Raw genomic sequence first — 17,760 nt, forward strand, 5'->3', positions numbered from 1 at the left:
ATATCTTAGCTCTAGCTCTATGGGTTCTTTAAAAGAAGATTTTTTAAGTTTTTACTATACGCATATAGGGAAAATCAATGACCCCCTGGGGCGGGGCCAATTTTGACCCCAGGGCTTTTATTTGAACAAACTTGGTAGACACTCACTAGAAGATGTTTCATGCCAAATATCTAAGCTCTAGCTTTTTGGGTTTTTTAAAAGAAGATATTTAAAGTTTTTTCTTTTGGTTGCCATGGCAACCAGAGTTCTGCATGGAATTAAATTCTTTGAACAATTTTTAAAGGTGACCACCAAAGGAACATTCCTGTGAAGTTTGGATGAAATTGGCTTAGTGGTTTATGAGGAGATGTCATTTAAAGTAAAAGTTTACGGACGGACGGACGGACGACGGACGGACGGACGGACGCCGGACGAAAAGCGATCACAAAAGCTCACCCTGTCACTTTGTGACAGGTGAGCTAAAAAATCATTGCTGTTTCAAATGAAACCTCGAAATAAGTTTCCCTTTGGGATACCTCTTCGTCACAACATGACGTCACATAAATACATGACGTATTTTTCCCGTACTTAACGAATGTAAACAAGAGAAAAGGAGTAGTCTATTGAACGCAATATCAAGCTTTCACAAGGTCATATTTGTTTTTGATACTGATGGTAATATGTATCATTACTCTACTTTGGTAAATATTTACAATATTTACAATATTAAAAGTGCTTTTAAATCGGAATTTACACCGAGTAAAATCGAACCGTACGCGCATCACCTCAGCGCATGTTGTTTACAACGTTGGGTACCCAACAGGGAAATTTAGTGTGTATATTACCCGTCTGGCTCAGTTATATCAATTTCTTTCGGGTGATCAATATCCAATCAAAAAGGCGGAAAAAATCTGGAAGGGTAATTAATACATATATAATTTCTCTTGTGATTATGTAATATATACATATATAAAGCACTTACTGTAGTAAGATCAAGGAAGATTGTTTGAAGAACCTTCATCTCTCTCAGATTAACAATGGTGATTCCTGATACAACATATTTTCCTAACTCTGTCTCATTAATGTTGTTTATATGCTCGAAATTTTCTGAAAGTCTGAAAATATTCAAATAGGTTTACCTCTACCAACAAGGTGATATAGGTTTTGGTATACAAGCTAAATACCGTATATCAGGTTTTTTCTTGTGTATCTAATTCTCGCTTTATTCGTGTGCAATAAATATCAAGAAAAATAGATTCCCCAAATTTTCCTTAATTCTAAATTTTCCTTCAATTTAATATGGGGATTTCAAGTGTTTCTGGAATTTTAATGCGCTTTAGATTTGCTGTCCAGTTTAGTCATATATATTTGACATTGTGATACCTACAAATCAATTGAGCCACGCCATGACAAAACCAACATAATGGGTTTGCAACCAGCATGGATCCAGACCAGCCTGCGCAGCTGCACAGTCTGATCAGGATCCATGCTGTTCACTTACAAACTCTATAACAAGTAAAGAAACCGTCATGGCGCGGCTCAATTTATTTGATATTGATTTTAAATATTCATGGTTGTTCAGAATTAAATGTTATTTTATAATTCTTTTTTCCATTTTTTTTTTTTAAGTACATAAAATAAACTTAAGTGACACAGTTAGCAAACAGTATTTTTGTTTATGCTTATTAAACTGATTGTCTGATATAATAAGATGATTCGCATCTTGCAAGTAGTTATACTAACAATATGGTAAGACAAGATAATGTGATGAACATAAATTGAATTGGAAGACAGAAAATAAAGACATTAAATCCAGTCATTATTTCTTTAAAACTCAAACATTATAAACAATAAGTCCTCTGGAAAGAATATGTGCCTGGATCATATCTATTAACCCTTTAATATGAGCAAATTATGTGTACCTGTAATCTTCATCATCAAAGTAATAGGAAACTGGAATGATTAACTCCTCTAACTTGTTGTCATTGTTGATATCAGCGATCACTGGGGTAGCCATAACATGGGCATCAACAGGGAGGTAACTCTTGTCCTTATATAAAGATGTATATACATGTAAGTAGTACATTTATGAAATAAGCTCAGTTATGGGTATATCTACTTAAAACTTTAATCTTGATATAGACTTAAACAAAGAATAACTAAGAAGAATTTATTTGGATAAGACTGTTCATTTAGCAAATACATCTCCTGTTAAGTCATTAAGTCAATTATATATACATGCACATTTATTATTGGTTAGGTTCTAAGTTACACCTACACTGTATAAGCCATATGGCCACTTTCCAGCTTTACTGTAGAAGATAGAAGATTCACATTATTTCACACATGAGTACAACCACTATTAATAAGCTACCAAGATAGTTTCTTAACATTAAAGAAACCATAGGCTTAATTGTTTCCTATTGAAGTTAAAGAGTAATATTGAAGGAAAATTTACAGATATTTTCATTACAAACAGAAAAGGGTTCAAACTAACAAGGGAACAAACAGAATGCTTACATGTTTAACACTATCACTGGCTTCCTTTACATATGTTTTTATATCATCACCGGATACCGACACCACTTGATTATACCAATCCTCCTTCACATAACCTGGTGCTATCTGTAAGGTAGTTATAAACAGTATTTCTAATTTACACTTAGTTATATTTTCACAATAAATATATAATAATACACTGCAAATATTTTACATTATCTGAATTTAGACAATAATTTCTTCTTGACACTTAAAGTACAATTTGATATTCTATGCAAACTATGAAACTAAGTCTTTAATCAAATATGTTAGTTGATGTTCAGTAGATGATAGTGATGTCTGCTAAGTAAACAAGAAGACGTATACCTTAAAAATGTGAGGAGACAAAGTAATATAGTAATATAAAGTTATTTACAGTCACTGGTACCTATTAGCATAAGAAGATGTATCCACTACTTTAGGTGACTGACATTGTACTGAAATAGTGAGCTTGTATAATAATAATAATTATAATAATAAAATATGATAATAATAATAATAATAATAATAATAATAATAATTATATTATACTCTCATGAAGATAATTACCTCCATAAACTTGTCCTTTATGGCAGTTCCATTTGGTGTATAAAATAATATGTCACCAGAGAATGTTACAAACAGTATATCTAGCATACCATCTCCATCTATGTCAAACTGTAAATAAATCAAATGAGTATAATACATACAATATGCATGTAAGAAGAAACATTTAAATATCATAAATAAAATCATCTGATGCTAGAATAGTCAATATAACAAATACAAGCAAACATGACTAATATTAGGAACTAACAATATGTAAACTATTTTTTTTTTACTATATCTTAATTACAGTTTTATATGGCATTTTTACTAAAACAGTTGCTTTAATATTGAAATCACAGGCTCATTCTACTTAATATAGAATTACAATAATGTTTATATTAGACTAAATTGTTATACTTTAATTATTAGCTATCTAGCTTTATTTTGTAATGTTCATGATATACATATTCTGACATATTCTGACTCAAAAAAATGTTGGTAATGTGAGTGACAGTGTCTAATTATAACATTGGACACAGTGCCTTACTTTATTTATCCAGCTTCACTAAATATCATGTTTTTAATTGCATTGACCATACATATTATGCTGTTTCTAGAATTATTTCCAAAAACTCCTGTAAAATTCCTAATAAAGGCCCCTCCACTTATTAAAGCCCACCCCCCCCCCCCCCGGCTTTTTGATATGAAAAAAAATCTGCTAATCAGTGGTGAACTCTTTAATAAATCCGTAATATTTTATTTCATAGTAATCACAAAAATGTATCACATGAACTTTAAAATCAACACATTTTAATGTTATTACCAACACTTGTTAACACTTAGTGTATTTTAAATGATTTTTGGATTTAGGAAAAAAACGTGTTGTAATAATAGCCCCCTTTTGGAAAATGTTTAACCCCCGGGGGCGTTTAATAGGAATTTTACGATATATCTTTAATGAAACCATTAACCAAGTAAGTTATAAATATCATTTTAATTTTAATTTAGCTCAGTTACATCTCAAATGTGAAAACCAATATAATTATCACATTGTGCTGAATTTTTCTTTTTCTTTTCTTCAACTTAAAACTAACCTGTAGTGGTGAAGCCAAAATGGATGTATCTAGTTTTTGTGTTGGCCACCTGGATTCAGTAAGTGTTTTTCCATTCTCTGCCTCAACAACTGTTTTAGACTCACTAAGTGGAGCAGCTATAATATCAAGTCTACCATCCCCATCTACATCACTGATCAGTGGGGCTGCTGCAAATGGGGAATGGGCAATTTCAGCTGTCCATAGTTTCATCAGATTATATCCACATCTAAAATGAAAAGACTTCATTATATAAATTATTAAGTGTTCATATACACTAATGTAGTGTAAGATTTTTCCCGCTGTCTTTTTTGGTTTTATCAAAATGCATAGCAGTATGCATGTATTTTTCAACAACAAATATAAACAATCTCTTCAAAAATTCTACTTATATTCGACTAGAATGTGCATTTAGTGAACATTTTAGTGATAGTGTAAAACCAAAAAAAAAAGAGATGAACTAGGCACTGGATCAAGACAACAAAATTATGAGTTACTAAGTCAAACAGACTGACTTGCATTCTTATTTCATGGGATGAGGTCTTATACCAAAACAAAAATGGTAATTCAGGACAGGGAGGTAAAAAGGAATGTTTTAAGAGATATACTATGCTCATCCTTGAGTAATATATTTTAATCAAAGGAATTAATTAAAATCTATGAAATTCATACTGAATGAGTCTAATTTGAATAACAGAATAATTAAATTTTGTATGAGAAACTGCGTTCCCTATTACAGGTCAAGTAAAGTAGATCTTAAGTCTTTTCTTAAAATAACTGACTAAATATTCATGAATAAATATTCTAAATATTGTGACCATCTATAGTGTATAAATTTTTAAACATAACATAGCTACATTGTGTGAACTCAAAAAAATCTTATTTTATATTTACAAAAAGACTGTGTAGCAATTATCAATATTTTCTGATATCAAATTTGAGCAACGTATATCTTTAACATTTATTTTACTAACTTCATTTTTTTTCTCAACTCAAATGCTATCACTGCATTATGAATGATGAATAATCAAGATGCTTGTATTAAAGTATGTTAATTGTTTTTCTTCAATTTTTGGCACATTTATTTCTCCAGGGCAAATGAGTTCTTTTATGATGGGTTGGTTACCCCTGGGGTGTAACATTTTTCAAAAGGGGGCGTTTAATAAAGATCAAAAAAAAAGATTTAAAAAAAAATATCTCTTTTCAAATGATAAAAAAAAATCCACAAAAACATCATCATTCTGTCAACCCATGATACCTTTGATCTACACCGCGAGCCCTCTAATTTTCCTCCCAAAATTCCCAAAGAACCTGCTTCCAGTTGACACCTTTGATCTTGCCGACAATCTGACGTAATCAATGCTACTTTCCTAATTTACGATGCGTCAAAATTTCTAAAAATCCTTACTTACAAGTTACATCAGGTTTTTATTTTCCAAAATTTGCAAATTCAGGAACAACTTTTCCCAAAATCAAGAGGCTAATTTACCAATAAAGAAAACACCAACACAGCATTTTCATCGTCCCCAAATTTATCATCTAATATAGAATCAGTGTCATAGACACGGACTGTTAAATGATTTTGATTGGATTTGAACAGTTGAATAATCTGATAAATTATGTATTAATGATTATTCTAGATTAGTTTGTATAACAAATTATGAGATTCTCGAATAAAACAGGAAAATTTCTAAAAATCCTTAATTATCTCAAAATCAGAAGCAAACTCCAGGAAATAATGTACCGAAATATATTTATTGATTTATGTATGACACTTAAGTACATAAAACTCAATATTACTTAATAATGGATTAATGTAAGAACTAACATTATAGAACATAATCCATGATAATTTATAAATGTCCAAAGTCAATATAACAAAAGGGCTTACATTAATCAGATTCCGCCCTTACATTAATCAGATTCTGCTATATTTTCAACAGCACACAAACAAAATTGCCCTTGGATGACATAATACACAACACAAAAAAACTAACGAACAGGTATATATAATGTACCTAATCAAAAAAACACAAAATAATAGGCGGGCGGGAGTGGCAAAATTTAACATTCCATGAAAAACGTGTCATACAAACTGTACCAAAAACTAGTTGAGCGACTTATTTATAATAACCGCGGATGAATACAAAAAATCAGTCAAGCAAATCAAAAACAAGTCACTGATTTTAAAAGGGAGACTATAAGCCAGGTAACAGACGTAATAATAAAAAAGCCCCTGTCAATATCGATAATTAAAAGATTTTATGTTTCACAAAAATACTTCAAATTATCTCAAAATCAGAAGCAAAACTCCAGGAAATAATGTACCAAAATATATTTATTGATTTATGTATGACACTTAAGTACATAAAACTCAATATTACTTAATAATGGATTAATGTAAGAACTAACATTATAGAACATAATCCATGATAATTTATAAATGTCCAAAGTCAATATAACAAAAGGGCTTACATTAATCAGATTCCGCCAAAACCCGCCAAAACATAAAACATAAAGAAAAAAAAAAACAAAAAACAAATCACTGACAAAATACATATCAATCAATGTTACAAATTTAACAAATCTAATAATCATAAAAGAATGCAGCAAAATCAAAAACTATATCAATCTCAACAAGACTAGGGTAACGTCAAGAAAACCATTACCACAAGTCTTCTAACCTCGAAGAAGTGACAAAAACCTCCTTCAAAAGGTAACAAAAACGTGTAAGACATAAAGATACTGTCGAACCACGTACAAGAAGTCTAAAGGAATAAGAACAACTCCCTTTAAAGACTATGTATCTGAATCAAAATAAAGCACCATGAACAATTTTGACAGAGCTACATTCATTGAAATAACAAACTTATATACAGACATAAACTTAACATATAAACATGAATATATACATATATAACATACAGTGCTACATGCTGAGCAAACAACATCTTACAGAACCACTTTACCTTTAACCAAATGCGACACAGTATTAATGAAAAAACGGCGTAATAAACGCGTGCCTTCTAAATTCAAATGAAGACCTTTGTCTTTAACAGCAAATAGTGAACGAATTGGTTTACCAAACTTGAAAAAAGGCCTAAATGAATGAATAAATTGACAATTCCTTTCTTTACATAGACCTTCCAACAACTTATTGACTTGTTTAACTTTCGCACTTGTATCCATATAATCACACGGACGAGGCAAAATAGAAGAAAAGACAATATGAGTATGAGAATTAATACTCCTAATCAAAGTAATCAGATTATTGAAAAAACTAATAATCTCATCAACTGAATAATTCTCCCTAGAATTAATGTCATTAGTGCCAACATGAATAATTGTGAAAGGTTTTGACACCAAAAAATGAGCATTCTATATCCTAGCTGAGAGACGGGCTATGTTAATCCCTGGGAAGGCAATCACCTTGGTATGCCAAATGCCGCTAACGTCCTTGGCAATGGAATCAGAAATAATATGAACCATCAGGCCTGGAATGACAAGAAAAACAGATAACCAAATCATTCTGTTTCTAATACAAACATCCTAGATAAAATATCAATTTTATCATTCCAATTAAGATCTAAATAAACCTTATAAGCGTCCGATTTCCAATCACCTAGTAATTGAATAAGCTCATGGGGGATATTTGACCTATGTGCAAGAGTTGCAAAACCCCGTCTAAAAGAATGACTGGAAAATTTCTCACAATCTAAACCTATCATTTGAATACATTCCCTTAACTTTTTCTGAAACAAATAATATGTAACCACTGAACCATTTGGTAAAGTAAATAACACATGACGATGTTGACGAATTTTCAAAGATAAAAGCAAATCATAAGCTGTTACAGGACATAACCTCCTATCTTTTAATCTAACTAAGGGACATATAACCTCTCTTTCTCCAAATTGTATAGTTTTTGACCAATTAAAAATGTATTAAAACATAATTACCACAATGGCGAATACAATTAGAGTTCAAAAATTTACCTTTATCAATATCATCCAAAGAAGTGGGAACCAAATTCGATTTTCTTGCACAAAGAAAAAATGCAAAAAGAAATAAACACCAATAAACAACATTGTCTTTAACAGAAAAATCCAACTTTTCAAAAATCCCCAATAAAATATCTAAAGTAATAGGCTCTGCACGTTGAACAGCCCAAGGATTTTAACCTAGCAATACCTTTAAGGGATAAATTAAGTAAATAAGTATTAATAAGATCAATGTTATAACCTAAACACATATGCAATGTCTTCACTCCACTAATATAATTCTTAATACTTTGCACTGATTTAAAAGATCTACTAAGAAATTGAGCATATAATTGTAAAGTTGATGTAGAAGCAGGTAAATAACAAAGTCCAAAATATAAACAAAATAAGATGAAACTTTCCCACTGTATATGCAAATTCTTGTTGGTACCATCAGCAAAAGCTGATCTATGTGACTTCCTGAGATCCTGTTTAAGAATCACAAACTGTTTCTCTGAAACAAATTACAATTACCAATCATGAAGAAATCTAAAAATATCTTCAGGAACAGCAACATTCTCCAACAAAGAAACATGAGAAACTTGTTCATAAAATGCATTAATATACATAGGATCTGAATCCCATCTGGACAAACAATCTGCAATACGATTCTCATCTGAACTGAGATGAATTGCTTTGATTTGAATCTCATTAACTGAGGTAATAAAACATAGCTCCCGTAAGCACTTTTGTAAAAATAAACTCCGAGTTTTGCCCGTATTGATAACAATACAAACTGCTTGATTATCACAATAAATAACCACTTTTTTCTTTCTCAAAACAGCACACCATAATTTAAGAGAAACAATGACAGTTAACATCTCCAAACATGTAATGCTCAAATTCTGATTTAAAAATAAAACCAGGAAAAACACTGTGGAAAAAACTATTACCACAAATTCCACCACATCCTGTTAAACAACTATCACAACTAAAAACCGAATCTACTAGCGACCATTCTCCATAATCAATCAGAGATTTGCCCTGAAATATAGATAAAAATTTATGCCACCACAACAAATCTTTTTTAACGTCATTAGTCACTAAAAATTTATTTGAAGAACAAGCATGACATTCTCTAAAACCAATTCAAAATCCTGTTAACAAATATTCTACTTGACCTAACACAAGCACCCACAAAGTTAAGTTTACCCAACAAACTTTGTATCTCTTTTAAAGTAACCGACTCTTTCCCTAACCAAGAAGAAACCAAAGACTTAATCTCTGCAAGTCTTTCTTGAGTAACCTCCATGGTCATAGTACTGCTATTGAATAAAACACCTAAAAAGACCATAATGTCAGAAGGAGGACAAGCTTTATCAAGAGCTTCCTCAATGCCACTCCTATCAAAAATCTCTCTAAGTAACATAAAAGCAAAATGAGCCACATCATTTTTTTCCACACCACAAAAATCATCTAGATAATTACATATACAAAAAACCAAATTTGAACATCATAAAAGCAAAAAGCATTTGTCACTCTTTGACAAATATGTGCTGAAGATCTTAACCCCATAGATAATACAGTGTCAAAAAGAAATATGTTTTTTCCATTTGAAACCCACTAAATTATAACTGGATGGACAAATGCTTATTTGCCTATACGCTCGACGCCAGATCTAACTTAAAACATTAAACAACCTTGACCTTTTGGCTTTAATAAGAGACACAAAGTCATCTATTTTAGGATAAACCAGTTCAACATCAGAACCAAGATATTCATCCTTCGAAACAAAATCATTAACTCCTGTACCATCCTTGGGAAAACTCAAATCTAAAATAATACGTCTCTCATTAGGATTGGACTTGGGGACTGTGTTTAAAGGAGAAATGACCATACCATCTAGAAAAGGACAAGAACTAAAAGGACCAATTATAGCATCACAAGAAGCTTCTTTCTGTAAATATTTCAACATATGATCCGGGAAAGCGGTTGCACCAGCTAAATTCCTCTTACAAGGTGGTTTATCAAATAGAATTTTTTTATCCTCTAATGTTACATCAATTGGAAAACCATATTTTAATAAATCACACACCAACATATCATTGTTAACCATGCAGCATTTGCTTAATAAAATCTGTATCTATCCTATTATTAACAGGAATCCTGCAGCCTTCAAAATTATAAAGGCCTGAAGATTTAACTCCCGACTTATCTCAATTTTTTCCTGAGATGAAAGAGATAATGTTTCTTTCAAGCTTAAACAAACCTTACAACTTTTTTTTATGATTACAACACACTTTACAACTGAATTTTCAAAAATTAGAGTCTTCAATAACTTTAGGAGACGAACCTATGTGTTGATATTTACAAAAACTAGGCAAGAAAATATCAGCCAAACCATCTAAAGAAGTATTATCTGATGTATTATTAGTTGAGGCCATAGCCCACAAGCCATTAGTAAGTCATACACTGGCATGAGGGCAGGCAGTGGAACATTCTGGGTGTGGCAACTATTTTTCTATCTGTTTGCCCAACATGTAGCACAAATATGCTTTGCAAACCGGGTTTTTCCCCCTTTCAAAGCAATAACATGTGATGATTTTTGCGGACATTTATTCCTTTGATATCTATTACAAAACCAAATTTTGTAATCTTCACCTCCAACAGTACTTGAATTTCCCTGAGGAAGATCAAACGATGGTTTGGGACGTAATTGCACAAAATCTACATTTCTAAAATTCTTAACTTTGTGTCTAGCCAGCACTGCAGACTCAACATAATGGAAATCATCCCCCCAGTTACTGTGACCTAATTCAAATCTCTCTCAAAATGGCAGCATAAAGTGACTTAACAACAGAAAAATCATATGAGCTATTTAGGTACATCAACTTTTTTAACAAATCCAATCTAGCTTTTGCTTCTTTTTCTCTAATCTTAGGTGAAGAAATGATTTCTAATTCTCCTGCTACAAACAAATTAAAATCTATTTTCTCAAAAGTAATATTTCTATTGACAAAGTCAAACCTTAAGGTAGAATGCGGATATTTTTGCCTATTTTTAACAGAATCAGAACATTTTGAAGTTATACCAGATTTTGTATGTTTATTACTATGTCTATTATGCTTCTTAACACTACTACTGTGAAGCCCAGAACCACCATCATCAGAGTCAGAAACAGTTGACTCATTATCCGTAGTAGAAGCACTATTATCAGTTGAAGACTCTGAGCTGACAACCCCAAGTTTTGCCATTTCCTTCCTTGTCCTTCTCCTCAAACCAGTCATTTCTCTCAAATGTTTAATAGTTAATAAATCCATACCTGAATCTCCAGCTGGAGTAGAAGAAGGCAAAGGCACCTGAAAACCAGCAGCTACACGAGGTTTCTTCGAACCTTCCTTCCCTCTCTTAGGCATTGACAGTGACGGGCCCGACAGTGACTTTTCCAGCTCATCCACCACGGCTTCTCTTTCCTCCACCTGTTTTCGAAGTATCTCCAACTCTTTCCGTTCTTGCAATACATTCTGTTTCTCGTCCAATTCTGCAAGGCGAGCCAACAGTTGTTTTCTTTTATCTGTATCACTGAGAAGCTTAGCCGGTGAGACCGTATGTTTAGGCTCGTCTAATTTATCGGAGACTCCGACGGGTAAACTCGATTTAACTGGAACTGACACGGAGCCCTCTTTCCCAGGAATATGTTTCCCATGCGACTTAATGGCATTTGTCATTCTAATCTTATCCGGAACTGTAACTACCGGACCTTTAGTGCCCGAAATTTTCGTAGACACCTTAGAACTCGAATCTTCCGTCAAACTTGTCGAGCTGTGACTAGTTGTAGGAACACTGACGGGACTAAAAACCCGAAGCCATTTTTCTATAGTCTATAGCTTTTCTAGCCCTAGAACTCCTCATTCAAACAGAAAATTATGTTACACAAAACTCTGTATTCAAAGTCAAAAGACAAACAAATTCAAAATAAAAGTTTTTCCCCACTGGGAAACTCCTCTGAAGAACGTAAATTAGTCCATATAAAACTGTATCCTAGAGAAGCAAAGTAACCACAAAAATATTATATTCTTTTCAAAATGGCCACAGTAAAGACCGCCAAAATTTAACATTCCATGAAAAACGTGTCATACAAACTGTACCAAAAACTAGTTGAGCGACTTATTTATAATAACCGCGGATGAATACAAAAAATCAGTCAAGCAAATCAAAACAAGTCACTGATTTTAAAAGGGAGACTATAAGCCAGGTAACAGACGTAATAATAAAAAGCCCCTGTCAATATCGATAATTAAAAGATTTTATGTTTCACAAAAAATACTTCAACTTACAAGTTACATCAGGTTTTTATTTTCCAAAATTTGCAAATTCAGGAACAACTTTTCCCAAAATCAAGAGGCTAATTTACCAATAAAGAAAACACCAACACAGCATTTTCATCGTCCCCAAATTTATCATCTAATATAGAATCAGTGTCATAGACACGGACTGTTAAATGATTTTGATTGGATTTGAACAGTTGAATAATCTGATAATGCCTGCTGCACAGTAAATGGGCCAATTTTTCAAAAATACATGTAATGCAGGCTTTTTCAAAAAATATATTGCATTTTCTATTATTTTTTTGTGTTTTTACAAAGGACTTATTGTAAAGCAAATGTGCCCAAATTTTTTTGGGGATAGCATTACCCAAAATAAAGATACAGACATTTTTATACCCTAAAAATGTCCATTTTTACATGTAATGTGTTAGCATCTGTTTTTTTGGTGTTTTTAGAATTAACACTACTATTATCTGTTTTAATTTATCACTTAAATTTTTTTACATGCACATAGAAAATTTAATAACCTTTCCAGTGATATATGATACTTGGTATACATCATCCTGGTTTTTATCGTTAAGATGATTTTAGTATAATCCGACTTTTGTAATGCATCAGTTTTTTCAAAATTCAGTTGTTAAGTAAACAAGTATACCTTTAAGCAGTTACAAATAAAATAGTACTTTATTGTCTCAATGTAATGAAATATGAATTAAAAACATCTGTTAAGTGTTTTCAATTCAAATTTTCAAACATTTTTACCATAGTAGGCATTATAGTGGTAAAAAAAATTTTGTGATGAAAAAACTGTAACATCCGTCCCCCTCTCATAAAATATCCAATTTTAAAACAATACTCATAAAAAACAATGTTTCTGGTGCTTAATGATAGTCGTACAATGAAAATGTTACAAAAATTGCCAATTTCTATGTTTATGAGAAAAAAAAATACAATAATGTAAAAGTTGTCTGTAACATCCGTCCCCGTAACATCCGTCCCCCTATATAAGGTGGTTATTAAATCTCATATAAACTGTAACTGAAAAGGGAATTGTACACTAAAACACCAAAGTTACATTGAAAAATGAAGAAATAACAGAAAAAAAGCACTGAAATGATGTATTTATGAAAAAAAAAATATTTGTGAACACTAAATTCCTTAATTTTGAAAAAAATCAGTATTTTTTGCTCTGAAATCAAAATTATTTACTTTGAAATAAAATTTATATGTTATTTTTTAACCTCAAGTGGACCAATGAGTTTATTAAGATAATATTTAAGCTTATATGAATTTATAACAAATATAATCTTTTGTCATTCTATGTTTACAAACTAAGAGTACAGAAGGGGACGGATGTTACAGAATTGAACTAAAAATTCTTTTTACAGTAATACAAAACTTATCTTGTTCTTATGATGCATGATAGAGAAGTAGTAAGCTTTGGCAACTGTATAGGAATGTTTCACACAACAAATAAAATACAATTAAAAAAAAAAATAGAAGAAACAAACAAAAAATCCATAACAGGATATATAGAAAAAGATGCAAACAATAGAGATGTTGAAAGTATCTTTGTGATTAAAATTGGTCAATTGTTTAAACATAAATTCTTTAGCCTTAAATAGTTAACAATCCATGTATCCCAGCCCCTAATAAAACAGTGGGATATGGATCCTAACTCTATACACACAGAAGGGACTGGCACTTTATTGGAAGTTAACGAGCTGTATATTGGGAGCTGTGTATATTGTATATTTGGAAGTGTGATATATTACAAAACAGTAAGGGTGCCAATTAGGGGTGATATATATTATGCTTAAAAACAGTGGGAGGGACTACCATATCTTATTCAAGAATGTCTGTCATTAAGTATTAAAGTTGAAGATCAATTAAGTCAAAGGATTTATTGAACTTCAAAAATTTATAGGCTAAATATGTAGTCAATTAAAAATAAACAAAGAAATATAATTCAACACCCTGATTAAATTTTTTAGATTTTTTTCCCCCAAAAAACCTCAAGCACATTTTCATATAATTTGACCCATTTAATTATTGTTAATAAAGTGAAAGAAACTTGTAAGTAAAGGATATGGTAAGGATTCCTGTAACGAAAAAGTTGGAATAATTGTGAAAATTATTCTGTAAAAATTATTTTGCACCTAGAAATTTTATTGAATGACAAATTAGTTTATTAAGTTAAGCAGTTCATGTACACTGAAATATTTACACAGATAATTATTAAAAGTTAGAAATAATGAGATTATGATACTGAATTATAATGAAATCTTTGGCTAATGCTGCTAACATTCCACATTAATTTACTTAAAATTTCATCAAATTGATAGAACTTAATTGCAACAATTCAAAATCTTATAATTTTTAATGAAAATTTTTAATTGAGTATAATTTATGCATTTAGCAATGAGAAATTCAAACTTGCATATGTTTCAATCTGAAAACTTCTTATTTACTTCACACTGTATCATATCTTTTACAAATATATATCTTATTATTTAACTTAAGTAATTTGTAAATAATTTTTATGTATAGAAAGGTACCGTTGGTATGACATTCTCTCTTTAACGTTAATGCATTATCTGGAAACAAAGATTCTTTTATTTAATTAGCAATGTTTTTATTATATTCCAAACATTTCAATGTTCATTCAAATGTAAGATAAATGGAAGAAAACTAAGTCAATTGCAACTTTTCATTGTGAAACACAAATAGTAAGAAACTACATAATTGTCAGGTATATTTCTACATTTTTCTCATAATTTGTTCAATTATTTTACATTTATTGTACTGTACAAAGCATATACTCTTATAAATTTCATTACTTTAAAATAAAACCAAAAAAAAGTATGAACTAAGAGCTTTAAACATCGATTGTAACGTCCGTCCCCCTGATACAATTCATTTTTGGGTTATCTGACAAGAAATATACATAACAAAGTCCTATAATTTCTACTGTTTTATAAGAAATGTGTTTGCATATTTGATTTAAGTATGATTTGGTGTACCTATCCTTGTTTTTTTCTTTCTGTTTCTTACATGTTTGAAAATTTAATTTTGTGTGAAAACTACTGAAAATTTGAAAGCAAATATTTTTATATCCAAGATGAGTTTTCTGGATTATTTTTGTAACATTTATCAGAACACATAATATTTTAATAAAATAAAGAGAAATAATACAATTTTTATTATAAACTGTAAGATATTCAGACTTTTAGTATATCTTTGTAACATCCGTCCCCTACCCGCACAGTCTGCAAGAGATGTAATATTTTGAAAAAGGTATTCAAAAAGTTATCCTTTCTTTCCAAAAATATTGTTATAGACACCCTAAGGTACTTAAAAAGAGCAAATATTGTCTTGTATGTTAAACTTTATTTTTTGACTTAGATGCTAACACAATTGGCCCATTTACTGTGCAGCAGGCAATAAATTATGTATTAATGATTATTCTAGATTAGTTTGTATAACAAATTATGAGATTCTCGAATAAAACAGGAAAATGTTACCTACCTCGTCCGTTCTATCTGATCAGCCTTTGCCTTTGATGCAAGATGAGCATCATCAAAGCCATAAATGATGGTGAAATGAGCTAAAATAACGCAAAAATCTATGAAATTTGTCATTTTTGCATGGGCGCAGACATCTTAGTTTTTACTAAAGTTCTGCCGAAAATTATCGTTGTCATCTTTCGGACAAGGTTGTAAGGTACTAAATATAGCTTGTAATTGTTTGACATAACAGTTAGCTCAAAGCTCTTGATAAGCATTTTTTTCAATCATATATTGATTATGAGTAAATAAATATGGAGGGTTTTGTTTTTGTTGGTGATTATAAGTTTTAGGCTAATTTTTTTAATTTTTCTCAATAATTTTTCATAAGGATTCCTGTATAAGGCATACACAAGTCATGATGAGACTGTGTGTAGTATGATGTCCATGAATCTACAGAATATATCTTGGAATGACTTACATCAAATTTATTTAATATGAATAGTTTCATGATTATCAGCTAATCAGTAATGCTGAATATGTGTGAGATACAAAGTTTAAGTCTACAGATCTTTAAACTATCCTATTGATAGGAGTTCAAATATCCTACTTACTACTGAATTATCTTGATCAATAAAATCAAAACAGGAAAACAAAAATTTTCCCAAACATGGTTAACTGAAATGTTTCCATTTCATTGTAAAAAAGGGTTATTAAGCAGACAATTGTTTTTGATTTCTAACCTGTAACTTCATCTTGGGTTGAGAAAGCACATACATATTTAACATTTGCATCAGTTGGAAAAGGGCTACAAATGATGTTACTAATAGTGCCAGAGTAAACGAAACTGGTATTTGAACTCATTGTCTAGGTCTAGTTGCACACACAAATAAACTATGTATCATTACCCCAATGATGTATAGGCCCGATATGCTTTCCATAAGTATACAGCCCCACTGATCACAACATAGTCTGATGGATATTTGCAGGAATACAAATTTGCCTTTAAAGGCATGCAATGCAACACCAAGTTATTTAAACCACAAGACACATCTTTTAATGTATGTGATTCATCAGAAACTGAAGTGGATATTTAGTCCTGTTGATCTAACATGGTGTTACAGTAATACTTTTAAAAGCAAACTGAATCATACCGGTACTTTCCAGCCTGAAATCTAACTTAGGCATAAAACTCCCGGTGTTAGAGATTCAAAACTTTTGATTCCATTCTAGCAATATCTGCTATTCTGTTTTTAACACAGCTTATGTCAAACAACAGCAACGCTCGACTATTCTTAGTGCTTGATAGTAAAAAAGCCTTGATAATGTAAATTTTCTAAGTAACGAAAAGGGTAAATTTTTTCTTTAAATCCATATTACAGATATATGCCTTGGAGAGAGTCCTATTATGCTCTCAAAGAAGAGTATAAAATTTCAACTTGTTTCAAAGCCATATGTCAATGGACTTTGAAAATATTTGAGGTAAATTACAAAAACTTTAACGTAAATTCTAAGTCGAAAAAGGGGCATAATTCTGTCAAAATGCTTGATACAGTTACCTCCCCCTGTCTACAGGTTGGGGTCATGATGGTGAACAAGTGTGCAAAGTTTCAAAGCCATATGTCAATGGACTTTGAAAATATTTGAGGTATTACAAAAACTTTAACATAAGTGGTTACGCCGACGCGGACGCCGACGCTCGGGTGACTACAATAGCTCTACTTATTCTTATCGAATAGTCGAGCTAAAAATGATGGCGATAATGATGATGATGAGTAGCAGGGTGAAGACAAACAGAAGTATAATAAAT

The 17,760-nt window shown here is 31.2% G+C and overlaps 1 protein-coding gene and 1 long non-coding RNA gene across 2 annotated transcripts; one reads left to right on the forward strand and one right to left on the reverse strand.

The window, feature by feature from the left end:
- Nucleotides 1–961: 961 nt before the first annotated feature.
- LOC132714827 (uncharacterized) lies at nucleotides 962–16,131 on the reverse strand (the record flags this gene model as incomplete). The annotated part of the gene is made up of 6 exons (XM_060697746.1): nucleotides 15,973–16,131; nucleotides 4,140–4,365; nucleotides 3,067–3,174; nucleotides 2,500–2,604; nucleotides 1,902–2,029; nucleotides 962–1,094 (listed from the first exon to the last, which is right to left on the reverse strand). Coding segments are annotated over exons 1-6 (813 nt in total), but the record flags the coding sequence as incomplete, so codon positions are not given.
- A 1,170-nt stretch (nucleotides 16,132–17,301) lies between these two features.
- LOC132714825 (uncharacterized) lies at nucleotides 17,302–17,704 on the forward strand. Its single transcript, XR_009623610.1, has 2 exons — nucleotides 17,302–17,432; nucleotides 17,599–17,704. It is a non-coding gene; the product is annotated as an uncharacterized LOC132714825 (long non-coding RNA).
- Nucleotides 17,705–17,760: the final 56 nt, after the last annotated feature.

This window comes from Ruditapes philippinarum, unplaced genomic scaffold (genome assembly GCF_026571515.1).
Source record: "Ruditapes philippinarum isolate M1 unplaced genomic scaffold, ASM2657151v2 ctg7918_1_1_1_1, whole genome shotgun sequence".
NCBI classification, from domain to species: domain Eukaryota; kingdom Metazoa; phylum Mollusca; class Bivalvia; order Venerida; family Veneridae; genus Ruditapes; species Ruditapes philippinarum.